The sequence below is a fragment of the Pleurodeles waltl genome, chromosome 5 (genome assembly GCF_031143425.1).
Source record: "Pleurodeles waltl isolate 20211129_DDA chromosome 5, aPleWal1.hap1.20221129, whole genome shotgun sequence".
NCBI lineage: Eukaryota > Metazoa > Chordata > Amphibia > Caudata > Salamandridae > Pleurodeles > Pleurodeles waltl.
The window spans coordinates 35,874,130-35,894,477 of NC_090444.1; the positions used below are offsets into that span (position 1 = coordinate 35,874,130).

Here is a 20,348-nt window from a genome sequence, read left to right on the forward strand (position 1 = left end):
GGTTTTGACATCTGACCAACAGCAAAGAATGGAGCTTGAAAAGGACTGATTGTTTTTGGATATTCAAAAGTATTTGTTCAGCAGTTCAAACAGTAAAACATTGAGGACGCCACACAACAAGAAACCACACCAAGTTAGAAAGAACGACGGGACTTTAATAAATCAAAGCAAGAAAAAAATGGCAAAAATCCAATAACTAGAACTTGAGATATTGATTTTTAAAAGTTGTAGTTAAAAATAACGCTAAGAAGCGTAAAGTGTTAAAAGTGGCTATCTCATTGCTCCAGTCTGAGACAAAGTCAAAAGTTCAGGCCTACTGTGATGGTGCATGGACTGGCTACAGGGAGCCATTTAGGCCTTTTGAACAAAAGTACCTTATTCTGAGGTCGCAGAGGATTGTGTGGCTTTGAGTCAAAGATGTGTTGCGCAGCAGAGGCGATGTGTTGGTTCTGAAAAGCAGCAAGGCTGTGATGTGAGATACTGATGTGTCAATGTTGAGGATCCTGTTGACAGGGTATGCACTGTGAAGACCACCAGTGTCATGGATTTGTTGCAGAGTCATGGCAAAGTTTTGGTTAAGATGAGTGGATAAGCTGCGATGCAGAGTTTTGGTATAGTCATCAAGGCTGTCGTCGACAGGGATATGTGCACCTTGCACTGGGAAAAGCATCATCCACTGGCAGTTTCAGGGGCGATATGTTGGGTCCAGTCCATGCAACAGCATCAGTGCATTGGTTCTTTTCAAAGATGCACCTCTCAGCTGAGATGATGCGTTGGTTTGGCTCAGAGCTGTGTCATTCAGCAGAAGATGCAATGGTTTCACTAGAGAAAACACCTTAGGTCCACTTCCAAGGATCCAGGACTGTGGTGGCATAATTTGGCAGGACAGATTCATAGATGCCAGAGTCCAGGTGTAGAAGTAGAAAATTAACCTATTTTCTGCAGAAAATCATGGGGTGGCATGAGACTGTGATTAGGCCTCATAGTTGGCCATATTATGTTTAAAATCAGTCCATTGCTAGAGTGCGCCAATATAGCATATATGTATCTATAAATTACAAAATTGACACTTGTGTTCTCTCTCAAATCAATATTATGTACATGTCAACGAGTGAGCTATGAATATAATCAGTGCAATATAGGAGAAAAACAATATATTATGCAGCTCAGCTAATATGTTAGACATGTGAACTGGTGTGGTACCCATGCGCATCACTAAAATATGCAATCATACTCTACAACATCATGCCTATGAACAAATTTATCATGAGGACAAATAAAAGCAGTATGTCTACAAACCAGTATATTGTTTATGCAACCCACGTTGTTATACATAGACTAGTATGTACTGTGTACATACCAATAATAGACTCAGCAATCTGCTATCTGCTATTGATATGAACCAATCTGTTAGGAACATAAACCAATATGATGGACCTGATTCACACCTTTGAATAATTTACACTTTGAGTAAGTGTACACTTTTTCAGTATTTACAAACTGTAAATTTACTACAAAAGTTTAAGTTACATGTAATTGGCTTATTTTGGTGTGCAATAGTTATTGTTCTTCCATGAAACCCCTCCATTACCCTCCCTGAACCACTCTTATCCCTTTCTAATCCTGTTCTCTTTTGGTGTCTTCCCTTTTTTAAAGCCACTCATCTTTGTCCAACCAACATTTACTAATAAAAAGTATACTTGCATGTATGGAGATAGCAGAGTCGGGATGGAGAAGTATGCTTACATAAATAGAGGTAAATTCACAGACATAAACTCAGCACAACGCTGAGTCATTTTGTGGACATGGAAACCTACCTTGCATCAATGAGATGCAAGGTAGGCGTTCCCGTGCAAAAAATGACTCTACGGCCTTAGCAACATATTTATCCCCAATCCTAAAATCATGACCGGGGGTGGGGTCAAATAATGGTGCAAAGCTTGCTTTGCACCATTGTTTAACGTCTGAGTAAGGGCAGGCTTTAGGGGACCTGTGGGCCTATTTCTGTGGTGGAACACCATGGAATAAGCCCACAGGTGCCCTCCCCAGGCCCCAGGGACACCCCCACCCACACCAGAGAGACAGCGGAGGATGTGGGACCCCATCTCAGGTAAGTATAGGTAAAAACAGTTAAGTATATATATATATATATATATTTAAAGTGCCATTGGGGCCTCTGAAATGGCCCCCTCTACATGGCACTGGATGCAATGGCCATGCCCAGGGGACACTGGTCCACTGAGCTCGCCATTGAGGTGGTGGGAAAAACTCCTGTCTTTTCGAAGACAGGAGTCATGGGGTATGGATTGTTTTGCATCAGAAAATGACGCTAGGCTGGTTAGAGTCACTTTTTTTACTCTAACCTGACTAACGTTATTTTTTGGGTGCAAAACCCCCTTCTCCCATACCGCCACCCCCACCCTGCTCACGTCTTTTTTTTTAATGCTAGTTTACTCTTTCCACTGGCTTGCACCATTTCATAAATGTGGTACCCAGCTGGCGCTCAAGAATGGTGCAAGCCGGTGCAAAACATTTTGATGTAAAACTGAGTTAATGCAGTTTTGCACCATAAAGTATAAATATGCCCCTGAGTTTTTTAAGCATTGTGTCCATTCTTACGTTAATGTCTGTTTTCCCTTTAATCAGTGAGTCTGGATTCTGTAGTTCTCCCTTAGGTCATTTGAGCCTGGCTGTGTGTTATCTGTCCACCATTTTGGAACAGCTGACCAAGAGAATGATGGTCTGCAAAGATTACAGAATACATGCTTTGAAGATGTAAGAAGATGAGTAAGTGTGAGACAACAACACTTCTCCTGTATCAGCTTGCTCGACCGAATGCTCACATTTTTTGGTCGAGCCTAGACACCGCTTGCGCTGTCAGGACGATCTCTTGTATTTAGTTTGTGGAGATGAACTCCTCCCATCGCTTCTGATTTGTGTGATCACTTGTCTTTTAAAATGCCTTGCTTTCCAGTGGGTACTATGTCTTCCTGGTCCCTCCTTTTTGTAACTTGTTCACTCCCCTGGAGCATCGCCCCATGACTTGTCAACTTCTGCTTTTTACATTATTGTTACTGGCTCAGGAACTTTTTTTTTACTTCATACTTCCCTTGATTAGCGCCGCACGACTACCCCTTGATCAGCACTGCATGCTGCACTTTATCTTTAAAACGGCAGCCACCTGCCTTTCTTATGTTCTGCACGGCACGGCTTGCCCACCTCAATTTATAAGTGTTTTTTTTTTTTTTTGTTCTATGTTTGTGTTGCACGATGGATATCTTTGCAGGACAGGAAGTGCACCGTACACCTTGGTCACGTGCAAAGGAGTGAGTCCCAGACTCCCTGCTTTTGACTCTGTTTCACACGTAAATGTCGTTTTTAGGGGTCACTGCTCATGCGCTGTCCACACACGCCTGGTTTGGTCTGCTCTGCTTCTGTGCAGCAGCAAGGTGCCCTTTCAACCAAGCCAAACAAACAGCAGGATATGCATGCTACTGTGGGCTTGGTCTGTGCCCAGGGGAGACAGCGCCACATAAATCAGAGGGAAGGATCGGACAGTGAGTACCCACAATTTTCTATTTCCATTTCAACTTCTGATGCATGGGCAATGCTTTTATAGTTCCTGGCAGCCTTGTCTGCTGCTGCAATGCTGAGCATGCCATCTCCCTTTCACTTCCAGGCATCACTAGAATCCCAGCTGGGGGCTGAAGTGCAGATGCAGGCTGGAGAGGAGTGGTAGTAGCTGCACATTGCTTCTCTCGGTTTACAAATTACCCTTTTAGAAATGCAGACTTTCCCCGGCACAGGTGTATACAATAGACCGCCTGTAATACCTCTCCCTCAGTGGTGTTGTACATTTTTTCCACTCTCCCGGGGACAGTGGCCGGTGATCTATGCCATTAAATCGCCAATTTGCAGGTAAAGTAATGGAAACAGACATGCTACCTGGGGGATTAAACTGCCCTACCAGGCCCCTCCATTCCTTAGCCTCTTCATTCACTTACCGTTCCCAATGAGTAATTGTCTCTACTGCTTTAACTCTAGAACTCATGGACTTCTCTGACCGCCTTGTTGATTCTCTTTCAGTTTTCTCTAGGGATTCTTTGTCTGTGTGGCACGGTTCCGCCATCTGTGAGTATTTTTCAAGCATTGTTCAATGTATTTGTTTAATCAACATTGAAGCAGTCATTCCAACCTCAGCAGTAAAAGGCGCTTACCGCCGTGCAGAAGACTGCCAGAACACCACCGCGGCCGCGGTAAACCGCCACGGTCATTCTGACCCACAACATGTAAACCGCCAAAATACAGACATCCACAAAAGTCCGCCACACCAAAGGGCAGCGAGAAACTGGCGATGACCAAACCTCCACCGTCACGCCAACAGAAATACGCCCACACTATCACGACACACGAATCCCCGTGGCGGTCTTTCAACCGCGGTATTCCATTGGCAGTACACACCGTTGCGCTTAAAATACACACACACTTACAAAACACAACCACATTGGACAATTCAAAATACACACAGCTGATACACATACACACACCACTCCCACACACCCAATACAATATAAAACACATACCCACATCACCCAAAAACCTCCACTCCTAGAGATTTGTGAACACGCACCGAGAAAAGACATCCGAGCACTCAGACGCCAAATTCACTGTCACCCAGCAATATTTGCACGCACTTCACACAACACACCAATACCCATCACCACACTTAGCACCACACAATCCACCCTACACATCACCCACACCATCCCATGGCTCCGCAAAGACACCCCAGGTTCTCTGATGATGAACTCAGGGTCATGGTGGAGGAAATTGTACGAGTAGAGCCACAGCTGTTCGGGACACAGGTGCAGCATACCACCATTGCCAGGAAGATGGAGCTATGGAGCAGAATAGTGGACAGGGTCAACGCTGTGGGACAGCACTCAAGAAATCGGGACGACATCAGGAAGAGGTGGAACGACCTACGGGGGAAGGTGCGTTCCATGGTATCCAGGCACAACTCTGCGGTGCAGCGGACTGGCGGCGGACCCCCACCTCCTCCCCCAGAATTTACAGCATGGGAAGAGCAGGTCTTGAACATCCTGCATCCTGATGGCCTCGCAGGAGTAGCTGGAGGAATGGACTCTGGTAAGTGAAATCTTCACTACTTCATCCCCCCCATCCCACCGGCATGGCAACTCATACCCCCACACTCACCCCCACCCCCATCACACCTACTCCTTGCAAATATCTCACCATCACAACCCACCCATCCCAACACCTAGCCCTGCATGCGTCCACAAAGCATGGACACCCATCACCAAAGCATGCCCACTGCACATACACATACACCCCCCAAACCATCGTCACAACAGCCCCCACAAAAGAATGCTAGCACTGGGGTACACGGGCACCCACCCATTGCACGCCATGGCACACACAGAAGCAATAACCATTCTTTTGTACCCCTGCAGGACCCAAGCGCCAGGTCACCGCGCAGGAGGGTCCACAAATGTCCACTCCACCTCCAGAAGAGGCCCACAGTGATGACAGCACCTCTGTCTCCCTGGATCTAGATGACAAGCCCGGTCCATCGGGGGCCTCGGGACAGTCGGTTCCCCTCAGACAGCCACAGGCCACAGCAGACCTTCCCCCCTCTGGGAACAACAGCACAGCACCCACCCAGCGGGCCCATACCTCTGTCCCCAGGACACGTCAATCAGCGGTGTGTCCACCACTACAGGGCACCCAGGCTAACCCAACACCCCAACAACAACAGGGGCCTGGGGGCAGTGGTAGTGGGCACACGGTCCAGGGGACAGAGGCCCAGGGAAACAGGGGAACTGGGAGTTTTGCTGTGCGACAGGGGGGGGAAAGGCTCAGGGAACCCACTCTCCACGAGGCCCTCTCCTCCATCATGGGAGCCTACCACCACTCCCAGGAGACGATGGCGACGGTCCTGGCCAGGTTTCAGGAGATCCAGCTTCTGCAGGAGCAACAGTATATGGGGTTCAGGGAGGAACTAAGAAACATCAGTTCCGCCATGGGTACCATCGTAGTGGCCCTGAATCAGGTAGTCACCACATTGCGGGACACTGTGGCACCTCAAAGGGCCCCTGACACTAGCATGGACCAAGAACTGCCCACCACCTCCGCCGGCGCTAGTGGACAGGAGGCCCCGACACAAGACCAACAGGCCACCAGAACCCCACCCCCTGCAGAAGGAGAACCACCCCGCAAGCGGGCCCTGAGATCCAGGAAGAAGACAGAGTAAGATGTCAAGACCCCCGCCAGCAAAGGATACCGCCCTGATTGTCATCCCACTGTCCCACATTGTCACCCTGTCCAACCTTAAACTGCCCCTGCTCCACTTTCCACAGGCATTTGGACAATGCACCTGTGATACTGATAGTCTGGACTCTGCCATGGACAATCCTCCACCATCACCCCTCACTGATTTGCAACCACCCATCCAATTTAGAGCACTTGAATAAACACACTTATTGCACAAAAACAATCTGGAGTCTGGCTGTGATTTTGAACAAATGTATTAGACATGACCGTGCCAAAATGTTCATTCACATTGTGATGCCAACAAACCGCTGTCACACAGCTGTAGTCCATGGGGAAACAAATAAATCAGATGTCACGCAGTGGGGCCCACATCTCTGAAAACGGAAGGGAAAGTCACAACACAGTTACCATACACTGGGTGAAAAAGTCAGACAGTAGAGAGGTAGAAGTCTTTAAGTAAATGTAATATGCCGGTGTGTACTCTTACCTGTGTGTCATTGAAAATACTGCTGTATTACTGTGTTCCTGTTCTCTATGTCGTCCTCTTCGGCTTCCTCCTCTTCACTCTCCACAGGCTCCACAGCTGCTACAACACCATCATCTGGACCATCCTCCTGCAGAAAAGGCACCTGGCGTCGCAAAGCAAGGTTGTGAAGCATACAGCATGCCACGATGATCTGGCACACCTTCTTTGGTGAGTACATTAGGGATCCACCTGTCATATGCAGGCACCTGAACCTGGCCTTCAGGAGGCCAAAGGTTTGCTCGATCACCCTCCTAGTCTGCCCATGGGCCTCATTGTACCGTTCCTCTGCCCTTGTCCTGGGATTCCTCACTGGGGTCAGTAGCCATGACAGGTTGGGGTAACCAGAGTCCCCTAATAGCCACACCCGGTGCATCTGGAGTTGACCCATCACATACAGGATGCTGCTATTCCGCAGGATGTAGGCGTTATGCACTGACCTAGGGAACTTGGCATTAACATGGGAGATGTACTGGTCAGCCAAACGGACCATCTGGATATTCATGGAATAATAACTCTTCCTGTTCCTGTACACCTGTTCACTCCTGCTGGGGGGGACCAAAGCAACATGTGTCCCATCAATGGCACCTATGATGTTGGGAATATGTCCAAGGGCATAGAAATCACCCTTCACGGTAGGCAAATCCCCCACCTCAGGGAAAACTATGTAGCTCCGCATGTGTTTGAGCAGGGCAGACAACACTCTGGACAACACCTTGGAAAACATGGGCTGGGACATCCCTGATTATATGGTCACTGTTGTTTGAAATGACCCACTTGCTAAGAAATGGAGTACTAACAGCACCTGCACTAGAGGGGGGGATCCCTGTGGGTTGGCGGATGGGTGACATCAGGTCTGGCTGCAGCTGGGCACACAGTTCCTGTATAGTGGCTCGGTCAAGCCTGTATGTCAGTATGACATGTCGTTCCTCCATTGTCGACAGGTCCACCAGCGGTCTGTACAGGGGAAGATTCCTCCATCTCCTCGCATGTCCCAGCGGACGGTGCCTATGAAGGACAACAGCGAGCACAGAGTCAATCAACCCACAGGTACGTAACTACAGCTTGCACATAACACGATTCCCAATGCATTGAAAGGTTTGTATGAGTGTTGATGCAAGGCCTAGGTATGTGTGACGCAGTAGAAATTAAGCCATGTGGGCCCTTGAAATGGCGGCTGCCTGACCTGTGAAGTGCGACAGTGGGATGTGAGGTCAATGCACTGGCATGGCACACCGTGGCGGTAGGCGGTCGAAGTCCGCGGCGCAAAGCCGCATTGGTTAACATTGAACCCTATGGGTTTCAGTAGCCAATGACGATGTGCGCCGGAGGTCGCGGTACGCACCGCCGCGGGCGTGACCACCATTTTCTATCGGCTTAATCACTCGATACCTGATCTTCCACAGGAGAGGACCTACACTGCAAGTGCTGCTGTGACCTCGGTCTGGAAGAGACAATGGCTCAAGGACTGGGGAAAGGGCCCCTGCCTTCACTGCGGAGGGGTTGGAGAAACTTGTGGATGGGGTCCTCCCCCAGTATGCGTGGGGAGGGGAGCGATTGAGGCATGCATCAAACGACAGATGAGAGCATGTGCCACATGGCAAGGGTGGGGGTGGGGGGCCACTCACATCGAGCATGCAGAAGGTGATGACAATTTTTCTCTCCCTGTATATGTCACATAGGTCAGCGCCCACCAGAAAATCGCTATTTGGCGTGCCATCGCCAAGGACGTCCGGACCCTGGGGGTCCACAACAGATGGGGCACCCACTGCCGGAAGAGGTGGGAGGACATCCAACGCTGGAGCAGGAAGACGGCAGAGGCTCAGCTGGGGATGGCCTCCCAACATGGGAGGGGTGCCAGTCGTACTTTAACCCCCCTGATGTCCCGGATCCTGGCGGTGGCCTACCCCGATTTGGATGGGCGCGTGAGGACATCACAGCAGACACAAGGGGGTGAGTACAAACACATTCTGCTGACTTTGCGCGCAGTGGAGGTGTCTGGGTGGGGGAGGAGGGCTGTGGGTATCCCTAGGCCAGGGCGATTTCTGTAGGCTAGGCCCCTCCGTAAGGCATGGCCCTGTGCCCCCGCCCCCCACCTCTGTAGGGTGCCAACCACAGGTATCCATGGCCCTGCGTCATCTATGTGTGTAGTTGTCGTCCATAGGCTTGTAGGCCATGTCCCACGGATTGAGTAGTCGACCCCAAGTGTGCGGCGTAGTGCAGGGGGCTTTTGTGTCTGTCCTGTCCGCCAACAGTGTCGTCTACGCATGCACTCATCATTTCTTTATTTCTCCCCACCCCCCTTTTTTGTTGTCTTCCTGTTCATGTGTGCATTAGCATCATCAGGCGGAGGAGAAGTGGCATCGGAGCACGAGGGAGCTGCATCTCACATGGCCATGGCGGGCCATGCAACAGATTCAGAATTCACCAGTGAGACGGAGGGCGAGGGGAGCTCCACAGCGGGGACTCGTGCTGATGTCAGTGACAGCGACTCGTCCTCTGAAGGGAGCTCCCTTGTGGTGGCGGCAACATCCGTGACCCCCGCAACAACAGGTACAGCCACCCCCCAGCACCGCCCTCCCAGCAGCCCCTCAGCGTCTGCCCCGTGCCCGCTCACCCAGGACGGTGGGCATCTCCTTCGCCCCAGGCACCTCAGGCCCTACCCCTGTCACCCCTGCTGCCCTCAGGGAGGAGGTCATTGACCTCCTGAGGACCATCATTGTTGGGCAGTCTACCCTTTTGAATGCCATCCACGGTGTTCAAAGGGAGGTGCTCCGGAGTAATGCATACCTGGAGGGCATTCATTCTGGTCAGGCTGCCCATCAGCGATCGTTCAACGCTCTGGTCTCAGCACTGACGGCAGCCATTGTCCCTGTCTCTAGCCTCCCCCCTCCAACTTCCTCCACCCAGTCCCAATCCCCTGTACCTCTGCCTATCCCAGACACACCATCAGACCAGCCTGCACACACTTCAACACCCAAGGGAAGCTCATCCAGACATAAGCACCACACATCACACAAGCATTCACACAAGCAACATCCACATGCAGACACACCAACACCCACTGCCTCCTCTGTGTCCCCCTCCTCCTCGTCTCCCTCCTCCCTCCCTGTGACGTCTCCACTCACACTTGCATGCACAACATCTTCAGCCACTACGTCGATCACCAGCACACCCACCAGAACACTCCACACACGTGCAGTCACCACCCCCACTACCATTTACATGTCCCCTGTGTCCTCTCCCAGTGTGTCTGTCACCCCCTCTTCCAAGCTACACAAACGCAGGCAGCCACCCACCCAACAGCCATCCACCTCACGACAGCCTCCAGCCCAAGCACCTGCACCCAAAGACACCAGACTTCACACTCCTACAACCACATCCTCTTCCTCCACTCCCATACCCACTACACCTACCCGTCCCTCTCTTTCGAAATTGCTTTTCCTTTCCAAACTTGACCTCTTTCCAACAACTCCCCCACCCTGTCCATCTCATAAGACTCCAATCAGCACCTCAGCCACCACAAAACCAGGACCTATAAAGACTGTTTGCCATGGTCTGTGGAGTCCCCCACCCTCAAGGGCACCCAGTTCAGCTAGGAGCCAAGGCACGGCAAGCCCACCCCCAGAAAAGCACCCGAAGATTGCCAGTGCCCGGCACGAGAGGCCAAAGACACCGGGGACCAAAATCCCTACCTTGGCTCCTGCAGGAAGTGGGGTGCCACCTGGCACACCGCCCAAGGTGGGAAAGGGCCACAGGCGACCAGGGAAGGGTGGGAAGGGCAGCACGCCCGACAAGTCCGGCAGCAGGCCAGCTGGCCAGGAGGGCCCCACCAGCCCCATCCCAGGTGTGCAGGAGGACACCCACAGGCCCGGTACTGCAGCCTAGGAGGGCCCCGCGAGCCACCAGACAGATGGGCAGGAAGGCCCCGCCAGCCACAAGTCAGGTGGCGAGTGACATCCATGCCATGGCCGGATCCGCTGACCTGGACACTCATCTCAAGCACCGCTGAACAGGGCACCGCCGTATCAAGCACCGCTGAACTGGGCACCGCCGTCTCAAGCACCGCTGAACTCGGCCCTTCATCTCAAGCACTGCTGAACTGGGCACCGCCGTCTCAAGCACCGCTGAACTGGGCACCGCCATCTCAAGCACCGCTGAACTTGGCACCGCCGTCTCAAGCACCGCTGAACTGGGCACCGCCGTCTCAAGCACCGCTGAACTGGGCACTTCATCTCAAGCACCGCTGAACTGGGCACCGCCGTCTCAAGCACCGCTGAACTGGGCCCTTCATCTCAAGCACTGCTGATCTGGGCACTGCCGTCTCAAGCACCGCTGAACTGGGCACCGCCGTCTCAAGCACCGCTGAACTGGGCACCGCCGTCTCAAGCACCGCTGAACTGGGCCCTTCATCTCAAGCACCGCTGAACTGGGCACCACCGTCTCAAGCACCGCTGAACTGGGCACCGCCGTCTCAAGCACCGCTGAACAGGGCCCTTCATCTCAAGCACCGCTGAACTGGGCACCGCCGTCTCAAGCACTGCTGAATTGGCCCTTCATCTCAAGCACCGCTGAACTGGGCCCTTCATCTCAAGCACCGCTGAACTGGGCACCGCCGTCTCAAGCACCGCTAAACTGGGCACCGCCGTCTCAAGCACCGGTGAACTGGGCCTTTCATCTCAAGCACCGCTGAACTGGGCCCTTCATCTCAAGCACCGCTGAAATGGGCACCGCCGTCTCAAGCACCGGTGAACTGGGCCCTTCATCTCAAGCACCGCTGAACTGGGCCCTTCATCTCAAGCACCGCTGAACTGGGCACCGGCGTCTCAAGCACCGCTGAACTGAGCACCGCTGTCTCAAGCACCGCTGAACTGGTCCCTTCATCTCAAGCACCGCTGAACTGGGCACCGCCGTCTCAAGCACCGCTGAACTGGGCACCGCCGTCTCAAGCACCGCTGAACAGGGCACCGCCGTCTCAAGCACCACTGAACTGGGCACCGCCGTCTCAAGCACCGCTGAACAGGGCACCGCCGTCTCAAGCACCGCTGAACTGGGCCCTTCATCTCAAGCACCGCTGAACTGGGCCCTTCATCTCAATCACCGCTGGCCCATTGGCAGAAGGGGCAGGCCCTCATCTGTGTCGGGCAGGGCTGCACAAAGCACTCTGGGCACAAAGCCCCCTCCAGAATATTTAAAACTTTAAAAAAATCATGTCTCCTTTTCCTCTAAGTTTATTTTTGTCACTTTGGTGTCATTGTATTTATTAAAGTGGTTTTTCTAAATTGGTTTGTACCATAGCTATTAGAGGGTTGGGCTCAGATTAATTAGTGACTTTAGTGGTTCACTCAGACAAGGATTGTGTTTATTTCTGAAGGAGCATAGTCATCTCTCCTTAACTAACACCCTATTACAATAAATACTGTGAACGTGCGCTGCCCCCAAGGCAACATATCAGTGAAAGACAGTACAGCTTCTTGAAGCAGGCACTCTGGGACAGATTTACTACTATTTTGTGCCAAGTTAGCAAATCAAGCTGAGCCTATAGGTTCTATTTGTTTGCAGTGGAATGTAATTCATTACAACCCTGGCGGTCGTTGTTAAAGCAGCCCTAATACTGCCAACAGGCCGGCGGTAAAAAAAAAATGGGATCACGACCACAGCGAAACCACCAACACAGACAGCCACTTTAACACTCTGACCGCCATGACGTTAGCAACAAACAGCACGGCGGTAGCCGCCAACAGTCAGGCTGAAGTCAATGTACCACCTACCCCAATCACAACCCGTCCATCTGCCAGATTTTCCGGGGCGGTACCAACGCCATCAAAAGCACGGCGGAAACAGGACGGCGGTAGCCGCCAACAGTCAGGCTGAAGTCAATGTACCACCTACCCCAATCACAACCCGTCCATCTGCCAGATTTTCCGGGGCGGTACCAACGCCATCAAAATCACGGCGGAAACAGGACTTGGAAGGGAAACCAATCACCTTTCGACACTCAACGAAGAACCAGGACGCCATGGAGCCTGAGCTGCAGGTCCTGCCCATGCTGGTCTACCTCCTAATTTACCAGGAGTACGAAAGTACAACGGTGAGTATTGCACCTAGTACACAGGGGAGGGGGGAGGAAAAAGAGTGACACACACACGCAACACGCAACACCCCCACCCCCACTATCACCCACAACACCATACACACAGACACATGCAACAACATTACATTGACACCCCGTAACCTCCTGGAAGAAAGCAACAACAAAAGGAATTGAGTCAAATCAGTGATATACTAGAAATAGTCTGATATATGTAATAATTTGAAAAACAGTATTTACAAAAATATGCAATATGTACGTAAGGCAGTACATTGTCCACTCAAAATGTCCGTGGGCCACTGGGCCAAAATTCATAGGCCAAGCCCACACTTGACTCCTGCTTCAATACGGTGAGAACACTGCAGGGGCATCAGGTCGAAAACACAAAGGCACCTCAGGAGAACGAGGAAGGAAGGGGCACCTCAGCCAGAAGATGGAATAATGCCACTGCTCCTCAAGGGGGCTCCATGCCCACAGCTATGTTCTGGGGAGTGCAAGGCCACAGTCTCTTAAGTGGGTGGTTTGCCCACTGCTTGGGTCCTGGGGAGTGCAAAGCCACAGCTCTCTAGTTGGTGGTTTGCCCACTGCTTGGTCCTGGGGAGTGCAAAGCCACAGTCTCTCAAGTAGGTGGTTTGCCCACTGCTTGGTCCTGGGGAGTGCAAAGCTACAGTCTCTCTACTGGATGCCTTTCTCCACTGGTTCTGGAGGGGGCTTTGTGCCCAGTGTGCTTCATCCTGCCAAGGATAGGGTGAGTGGATGCATAACTCCACTGGTTCTGGAGGGGGCTTTGTGCCCAGTGTGCTTCATCCTGCCAAGGATAGGGTGAATGGATGCCTTCTTCCACTGGTTCTGGAGGGGCCTTTGTGCCCAGTGTGCTTCATCCTGCCAAGGATAGGGTGAGTTGATGCATATCTCCACAAGTTATGGAGGGGCTTTGTGCCCAGTGTGCCTCATCCTGCCAAGGATAGGGTGAGTGGATGCTTTCTTCCAGTGGTTCTGGAGGGTGCTTTGTGACCAGTGTGCTTCATCCTGCCAAGGATAGGGTGAGTGGATGCCTTCTTTCACTGGTTCTGGAGGGGGCTTTGTGCCCAGTGATACAACACTTGGGGTGTGGCAGTTCACAGTCCCTCACCTGTGTGTCTGAGGCCTGAGATTTGCAGGGACCAGGTTGCATAATAGTCCATGGAGGCAGGGCTAGACTCCATCCGCCGGCGGCTATGGCTGCAAACTGGTGGTAGTGCCGGTGCTGCTAGGGGTGCTGCCATTGGTGGAGGAAGGCTGCAGTCCTTCTCCTGCAGCCTCGGACGACTGCCCACTGGGGCTGCTGCTGCTGGTAGTGGTGCTACTGTCAGCGGTGCAGGTGGCAGTGCTAGCGGCGGTTCAGGTGGTGGTGCTGGCCAAAGTGCAGTTGCCGGTGCTGCCAGGGGTAGAGGGAGGCTCCAGCCCTTCTCCTGCAGCCTCGGATGGCTGCCCACTGGGGCTGCTGACAGTAGTGGTGCTTGCGGTGGTGCAGGTGGCGGTGCTTGCAGCGGTGCTAGCGGTGGGGTGGCTGGAGGTAGTGGCTGCGGTGCTGGGGGCGGTGCTGGCGGTTGTGCTGGTAGCCACCAGGCCATCACCTGCAGCCTCATACGGCTGAAGTGCCTTGCCTGGTGTTTTGTGCCCCTTCCTCACCTTGGCAGATGGTGGTGTGACTTTGGGTCTGGCAGCTGGAGTCTTTGAGGTGGCCTTGCTGGGGGTTTTGGCTCCTTCCCTTGCTGGATGCTGTCCCCCTCTTCACCTTGCCAGGTGGCGGAATGGTTTTGGCCTTGGCAGGGGTTGGTGGCACACAGGCTGGGCTGACGGGTGCCCCCTTTGAGCCTCTGATAGCTGCAGGAACCACAGCGGACGTCGACTTGGTGGCTGAGGTGCTCGGCTGGGTTCTGGCCACCCTGGCCAGAGGGACAGGACGGGTGGGGTGAGGGGTAGGGAAGAGGTCAATGTTTGCTTGGAAAAGCTTCTTAGAGACACAGGGGTGGGAAGAGGGAGAGGGTGTGAGAGTGGAGGAAGAGGGAGTGGTTGTAGGAGGTATCTGTCTGCTGAGTTTGGGTGCAGGTGCATGGGCTGGATGTTGTTTTGAGGTGGATGGCTGTTGGGTGGGTGGGTGCTTCTGTTTGTGTACTTTGGCAGGAGGGGTCACAGACACACTGGGAGAGGACACAGGGAATGTATGCATGGATGTGGGGGTGGTGACTGCCAGTGAGGGGTGTGTAGTGATGGACGTGCTGGTGATGGAGGTAGTGGATGAGGATGTAGTGCATGCAGGTGTGAGTGGAGAAGCTACTGGGAGGGAGGTGGACGATGAGGAGGAGGGGGACACAGTGGAGGCAGTGGATGTTGGTGTGTCTGAATAGGGATGGTGCTTGTGTGAGTGCCTGTGAGATGAAGTGTGGCGCTTGTGTTTGCCTGAGCCACTTTTGTGTGTTGATCTGGGTGTATGCTGTTCTGAAGGTGTGCTTGGGATAGGCTGGGGTTGAGAGGATTGGGACTGGGTAGAGGAAGTTGGAGGGGGGAGGCTAGAGACAGGGACAAGGGCTGCCATCAGGGAGGAGGCCAGAGCCTGAAATGCTCTCTGTTGGGCCGCCACGCCAGAGTTAATGCCCTCCAGGTATGCATTTGTTTGTTGCAAATGCCTCTCGACAACCTGGATGGCATTTAGAATGGTTGACTGCCCAACATTGAGGGATCTCAGGAGGTCAATAGCCTCCTCACTGAGGGAAGCAGGGCTGACTGGGGCAGGGCCTAAGGTGCCTGGGGCGAAGGAGATGCCCACCCCCATGGGTAAGGGACTGCTGGGAGGGCGATGCTGGTAGGGGGATGGCAGCTGTACCTGTAGTGCGTAGGAGGAGTCGCTGTCTGTAGTGTCCCCTCCTGTCCCCATCGTGGTGCTCCCTTCGCCCTCCGTCCCACTGGGGCCCTCACCTTCGGTGGATTTGGCCTCCAGGTCCATGTGGGATGCAGCTTCCTCCGTGGCCGGTGCCTCTGCTCCTCCGCCAGATGATGCTAATGCACACAAGGACAGGGTGACAAAACAAAAAGGGGGGAGACAGACAGAGGATACACTTGGTCAGTGCCAGCAATACCATTACCATTGACATACACAACACACAGGGAGCAGCCCTATGCACTAGGCCATGCACTACTAAGACAGTCACCAGCCCATGGGGTACAGTGCCTGACGCCATTAGCTGCACACCTGAAACCCACAGGACCCTGGCCAGTAGTAGATGCCCACTAACACTATTGAGGTAGGAGTGCTTCAGAGCCTGCCCAACAAAAGACCTACCCTGCCATGTTCGCCCTGGCCTAGGGGCACCCACAGCCCACATACTCCACCGAGGTAAACCTTAACACACGCACAGTCAGGAATCTGAATCTGTACTCCTCCAGTGGCTGCTGTGATGCCTCCAAGTGCCCATCCAACTCCGGATAGGTCACTGCCAGGATGTGGAACATCAAGGGGGGCAGGGTTTGTCAGGCACCCCTTCCTCATTGGGAGGCCAGCCCCAGCTGTGCCTCCGCCGTCTTCCTTGCCAGCGGCGCACGTCCTCCCACCGTTTGCGGCAGTTGGTGCTCCGCCTGTCAAAGACCTCCAGGGTCCGCACCTCCTTGGCGATGGCACGCCAAATATCCTTCTTCTGATGGGAGCTGACCTGCATGGAAAATACAGCAGAAAAGGGAATTAGTTAACCATCCGGATTGTCACACTCATGGACCACCCAGATCCCTCTCATCCCCTGATGCACATACTTTGAGCACCATACATGCAGCACTCTGGCCAGCCAGGACGCCTCAGCCCTCCCCCACAAGTGGCTTACACACACAGCAATCCATACATGCATGGCCCACACATCATGCTCACAGTGTACTCACCTGTTTATCTGGAGGACCGTAGAGTAATGTGTTCCTGAGTAGGACCCCATCCACCAGTTTCTCCCACTCCTCCACAGTGAAGGCAGGGGCCCTTTCCCCAGACACATGAGCCATTGTGGCTTCCAGACACAGGTCACAGCAGCACTTGCAGTGTATGTCCTCTCCTGTTGAAGGTCAGATACCAAGTGAGTGAATAGATAGAAAATGGCGGTCATGTCCGCGGCAGTGCATACCGTCACCACCGGCGTACAACGCCATTGGCTCCTGGAACCCAGAGGGCCCAATGATAACCAATGCGAAGTTGCGCGGCGGTCATCGACCACCTACCGCAATGTCTCACAACGCCAGCGGAATTACCTCATTTCCACTCGTCCCTCTTCAGAGGTCAGGCAGCTGCCATTTCAGGGTGGCACATGGCATGGCACATAACTGCGTCACAGCAGACATTGGCACAAAATCAGACTCTTGGATTCACATACAGGTTCTGTAAAGGAAAAGGAGTATCATTATTTCAATTGATGTGTGAATATGACCCTCTGCTCACTGAGGACAGACACATTATCCTTACATACAGAGTTGATCGGGCCACAATCCAAGAACTGTGTGCCCAATTGGAGACAGAGTCAGCTATCCACCAGCCCACAGGTATCCCCCCTCCAGTGCAGGTCCTGTCAGTGCTCCATTTTCTGGCAAGTGTTTCCTTCCAAACAACAGTGGCCAGGGCATCAGGGATGTCTCAGCCAATGTTCTCCAACGTGTTGACCATAGTGTTGTCAGCCCTGCTGAAACACATGCGCAGCTACATCATCTTCCCCCAGGTGGAGGATTTGGCCACAATAAAAGCTGACTTTTATGCCCTGGGACATATCCCCAACATCCTTGGAGCCATTGATTGTACACATGTGGCATTTGTCCCCCACCGGAGAAATGAACAAGTGTTCATGAATAGAAAAAGCTATCACTCTCTGAATGTGCAGATGGTGTGTTTGGTGGACCAATACATCTCCCATGTGAATGCCAAGCATCTTGGCTCTGTGCATGACGCATTTATCTTGTGGAATAGCAGCATCCCATATGTGATGGGCCAACTCCAGAGGCACCGGGTGTGGCTAATAGGTGAGCCCAAGTCTCCACCCAGTACAAGTTGGTGTCTGGGTATGGTGTTGTCCCTAAGGGTTAGTGTGCATCTAACAGGTATCCCTCAATATATATGCAGGTGACTCTGGTTACCCCAACTTCTCATGGCTACTGACCCCAGTGAGGAATGCCAAGACAAGGGCAGAGGAACGTTACAATGAGGCACATGGGTGAACAAGGAGGAAAATTGAAAGAACCTTTGGCCTCCTGAATGTCAGGTTCTGGTGCCTCCATCTGACAGGTGGATCCATGTGCTACTCACCCAAGAAGGTGTGCCAGATCATCGTTGCATGTTGCATGTTGCACAACCTGGCCTTGAGATGCCAGGTGCCTTTTCTGCAGGATGATGAGCCTGTAGATGGTATTGTGGCAGCGGTGGAGCCTGTGGACAGTGAGGAAGAGGAGGCAGAAGAAGAAGATGTGGACAACAGAAGTAATATAATACAGCAGTACTTCCAGTGACACACAGGTAAGACACTGTAGCTTCACTTTACATTTCAGTTTTCTGTTGGGCATTGTACATGGCGGCCTGATTTCCCTATGTCTATAGCCACTTACTGTACCCTTTGGCATCTCTATTTTCAGAGATCTGTGGCCCATTCTGGCTCCTGGTATGTTTACTGCTGCCCACTAAAGGTCATTCGAATGTAAATTTAACTGTACATATGACTTGCAATGCTTTGATAATGTTGTACTAATACATATTTGAATCATTTAACAGACTCCAGATTTGTATTTGTTCCAAGGGTGTTTATTTAAGTGATCATAAGTAGAGGGGGATGTGCAATGGGCTGGGGTGATGGTGGAGGAATGTCCAGTTAGAGTCCAGTCTTTTGGTATCACAGGTGCATTGTCCAAGGGGGCAAAGGAAGGGGACTATGGCAGTTCAAGGTGGACAGGGTGACAGAGTGGGACAGAATGGTGACAATCAGGAGAGTCTTATTTCCTGGCTGGGGCCTTGGCAATGTTCTCTGCCTTCTGCCTGGATCGCAGGGACTGTTTGTGGGCTGCTGTTCCTGTGGTGGGGCCTCCTGTCCACTAGCACCGGCGGAGGTGGAGGGCTGTTCTTCGGTGTGGCTAGTGTCAGGGACCCGTTGGTGTGCCACTGCCTCCCTCATGGTGTTGGCCATGTCAGCCAGCTCCCCTGCACTGGTGCCCAGGATGGTGTAGATGTTCCCCAGGTACTGTTCCTACTGCAGCCTATGGGTCTCCTGCAACTTGGTCAGTATCTGGCCCATCGTCTCCTGGGAATGGTGGTATGGTCCCAGGATCTTGGTGAGTGCCTCCTGGAGAGTGGGTTCCCTGGGCCTGTCCTCCCCCTGTCGCACAGCACTCCTCCCAGCTTACCTGTTGTCCTGTGCCTCTGTCCCCTGAACTGTGTGCCCACTGCCACTGACCCCAGGTCCCTGATTGTCCTGGGTTAGTGGGGTTGCCTGGGGTCCCTGTAGTGGTGGACACATTGCTGATTGATGTGTCCTGGGGACAGTGGCATGGGCCCGCTGGGTGGGTGCTGTGGTGGTATTTCCTGAGGGGGAGGCTCTGTGGTGGGTTGGGACTGTGGCAGGGTAACTGACTGTCCAGAGGTCCCTGATGGGCCAGGTTGTTCATCGTGCTCCAGGCATGCAGAGCTGCTGTCGTCACTGTAGGTCTCTTCTGGGGGTGGACTGGATGTTGCTGGCAACTCCTCTCTGGTGCCATTGAGTAGGGGTCCTGTGGGGTTGCAAATGCAGTGTTATTGTATCTGCATGTGCCATCTTGTGCATGGGTGTGTTGCCCTTTATGGTTGTGATTTCCCTGTCAGCTTTGCCTTGTGTGTGTGGTGATTTTGTGGTCTAGTTGATTTTCTCTACTGGGCATGCTGTGGAGATGTGTGTCCATGCATTTCTGTGATGGGGGACCATGGATTGTTGTGGCATGCAGGGCTTGGTATTAGGATGGGTGGGTTGTGATAGTGGGGTATGTGTGAGGTGGTGGAGTGATGGGAGTGAGGGTGGGGGTATGTGATGGCACGCACGTTGGGGAGTGATAGTAGTAAAGATTTCACTTACCAGAGTCCAGTCCTCCTGCTACTTCTGCGAGGCACTCAGGATGCATGATCGCCAAGACTTGCTCCTCCCATGTTGTTAGTTGTGGGGGAGAAGGTGGGGGTCCACTGCTAGTCCTCTGTACTGCTAACTGGTGTCTTGCAACCATGAAATGTACCTTACCTCGTAGGTCGTTCTGCCTCTTCCTGATGTCATCCCTTGTTCTGGGGTGCTGTCTCGCGGCGTTGGCCCTGTCCACGATTCTCAGCCATAGCTCCAAATGCCTTGCAATGGACGTCTGCTGCACCTGTGATCCGAATAGCCGTGGCTCTACTCGGATGATTTCCTCCACCATGACCCTTAGCTCCTC

The 20,348-nt window shown here is 52.7% G+C and overlaps 1 protein-coding gene across 1 annotated transcript in view; it reads left to right on the top strand.

Annotated features, from left to right (window-relative positions):
- The first annotated feature begins 12,836 nt into the window (after positions 1-12,836).
- Positions 12,837-20,348, top strand: part of LOC138296955 (olfactory receptor 2D2-like) — a 50,949-nt gene continuing 43,437 nt past the window's right edge. Inside the window, exon 1 of the mRNA XM_069236471.1 lies at positions 12,837-12,908. Within this exon, the coding sequence (XP_069092572.1) occupies positions 12,837-12,908 (72 nt within the window). The remainder of the gene's footprint in view (positions 12,909-20,348) is intronic.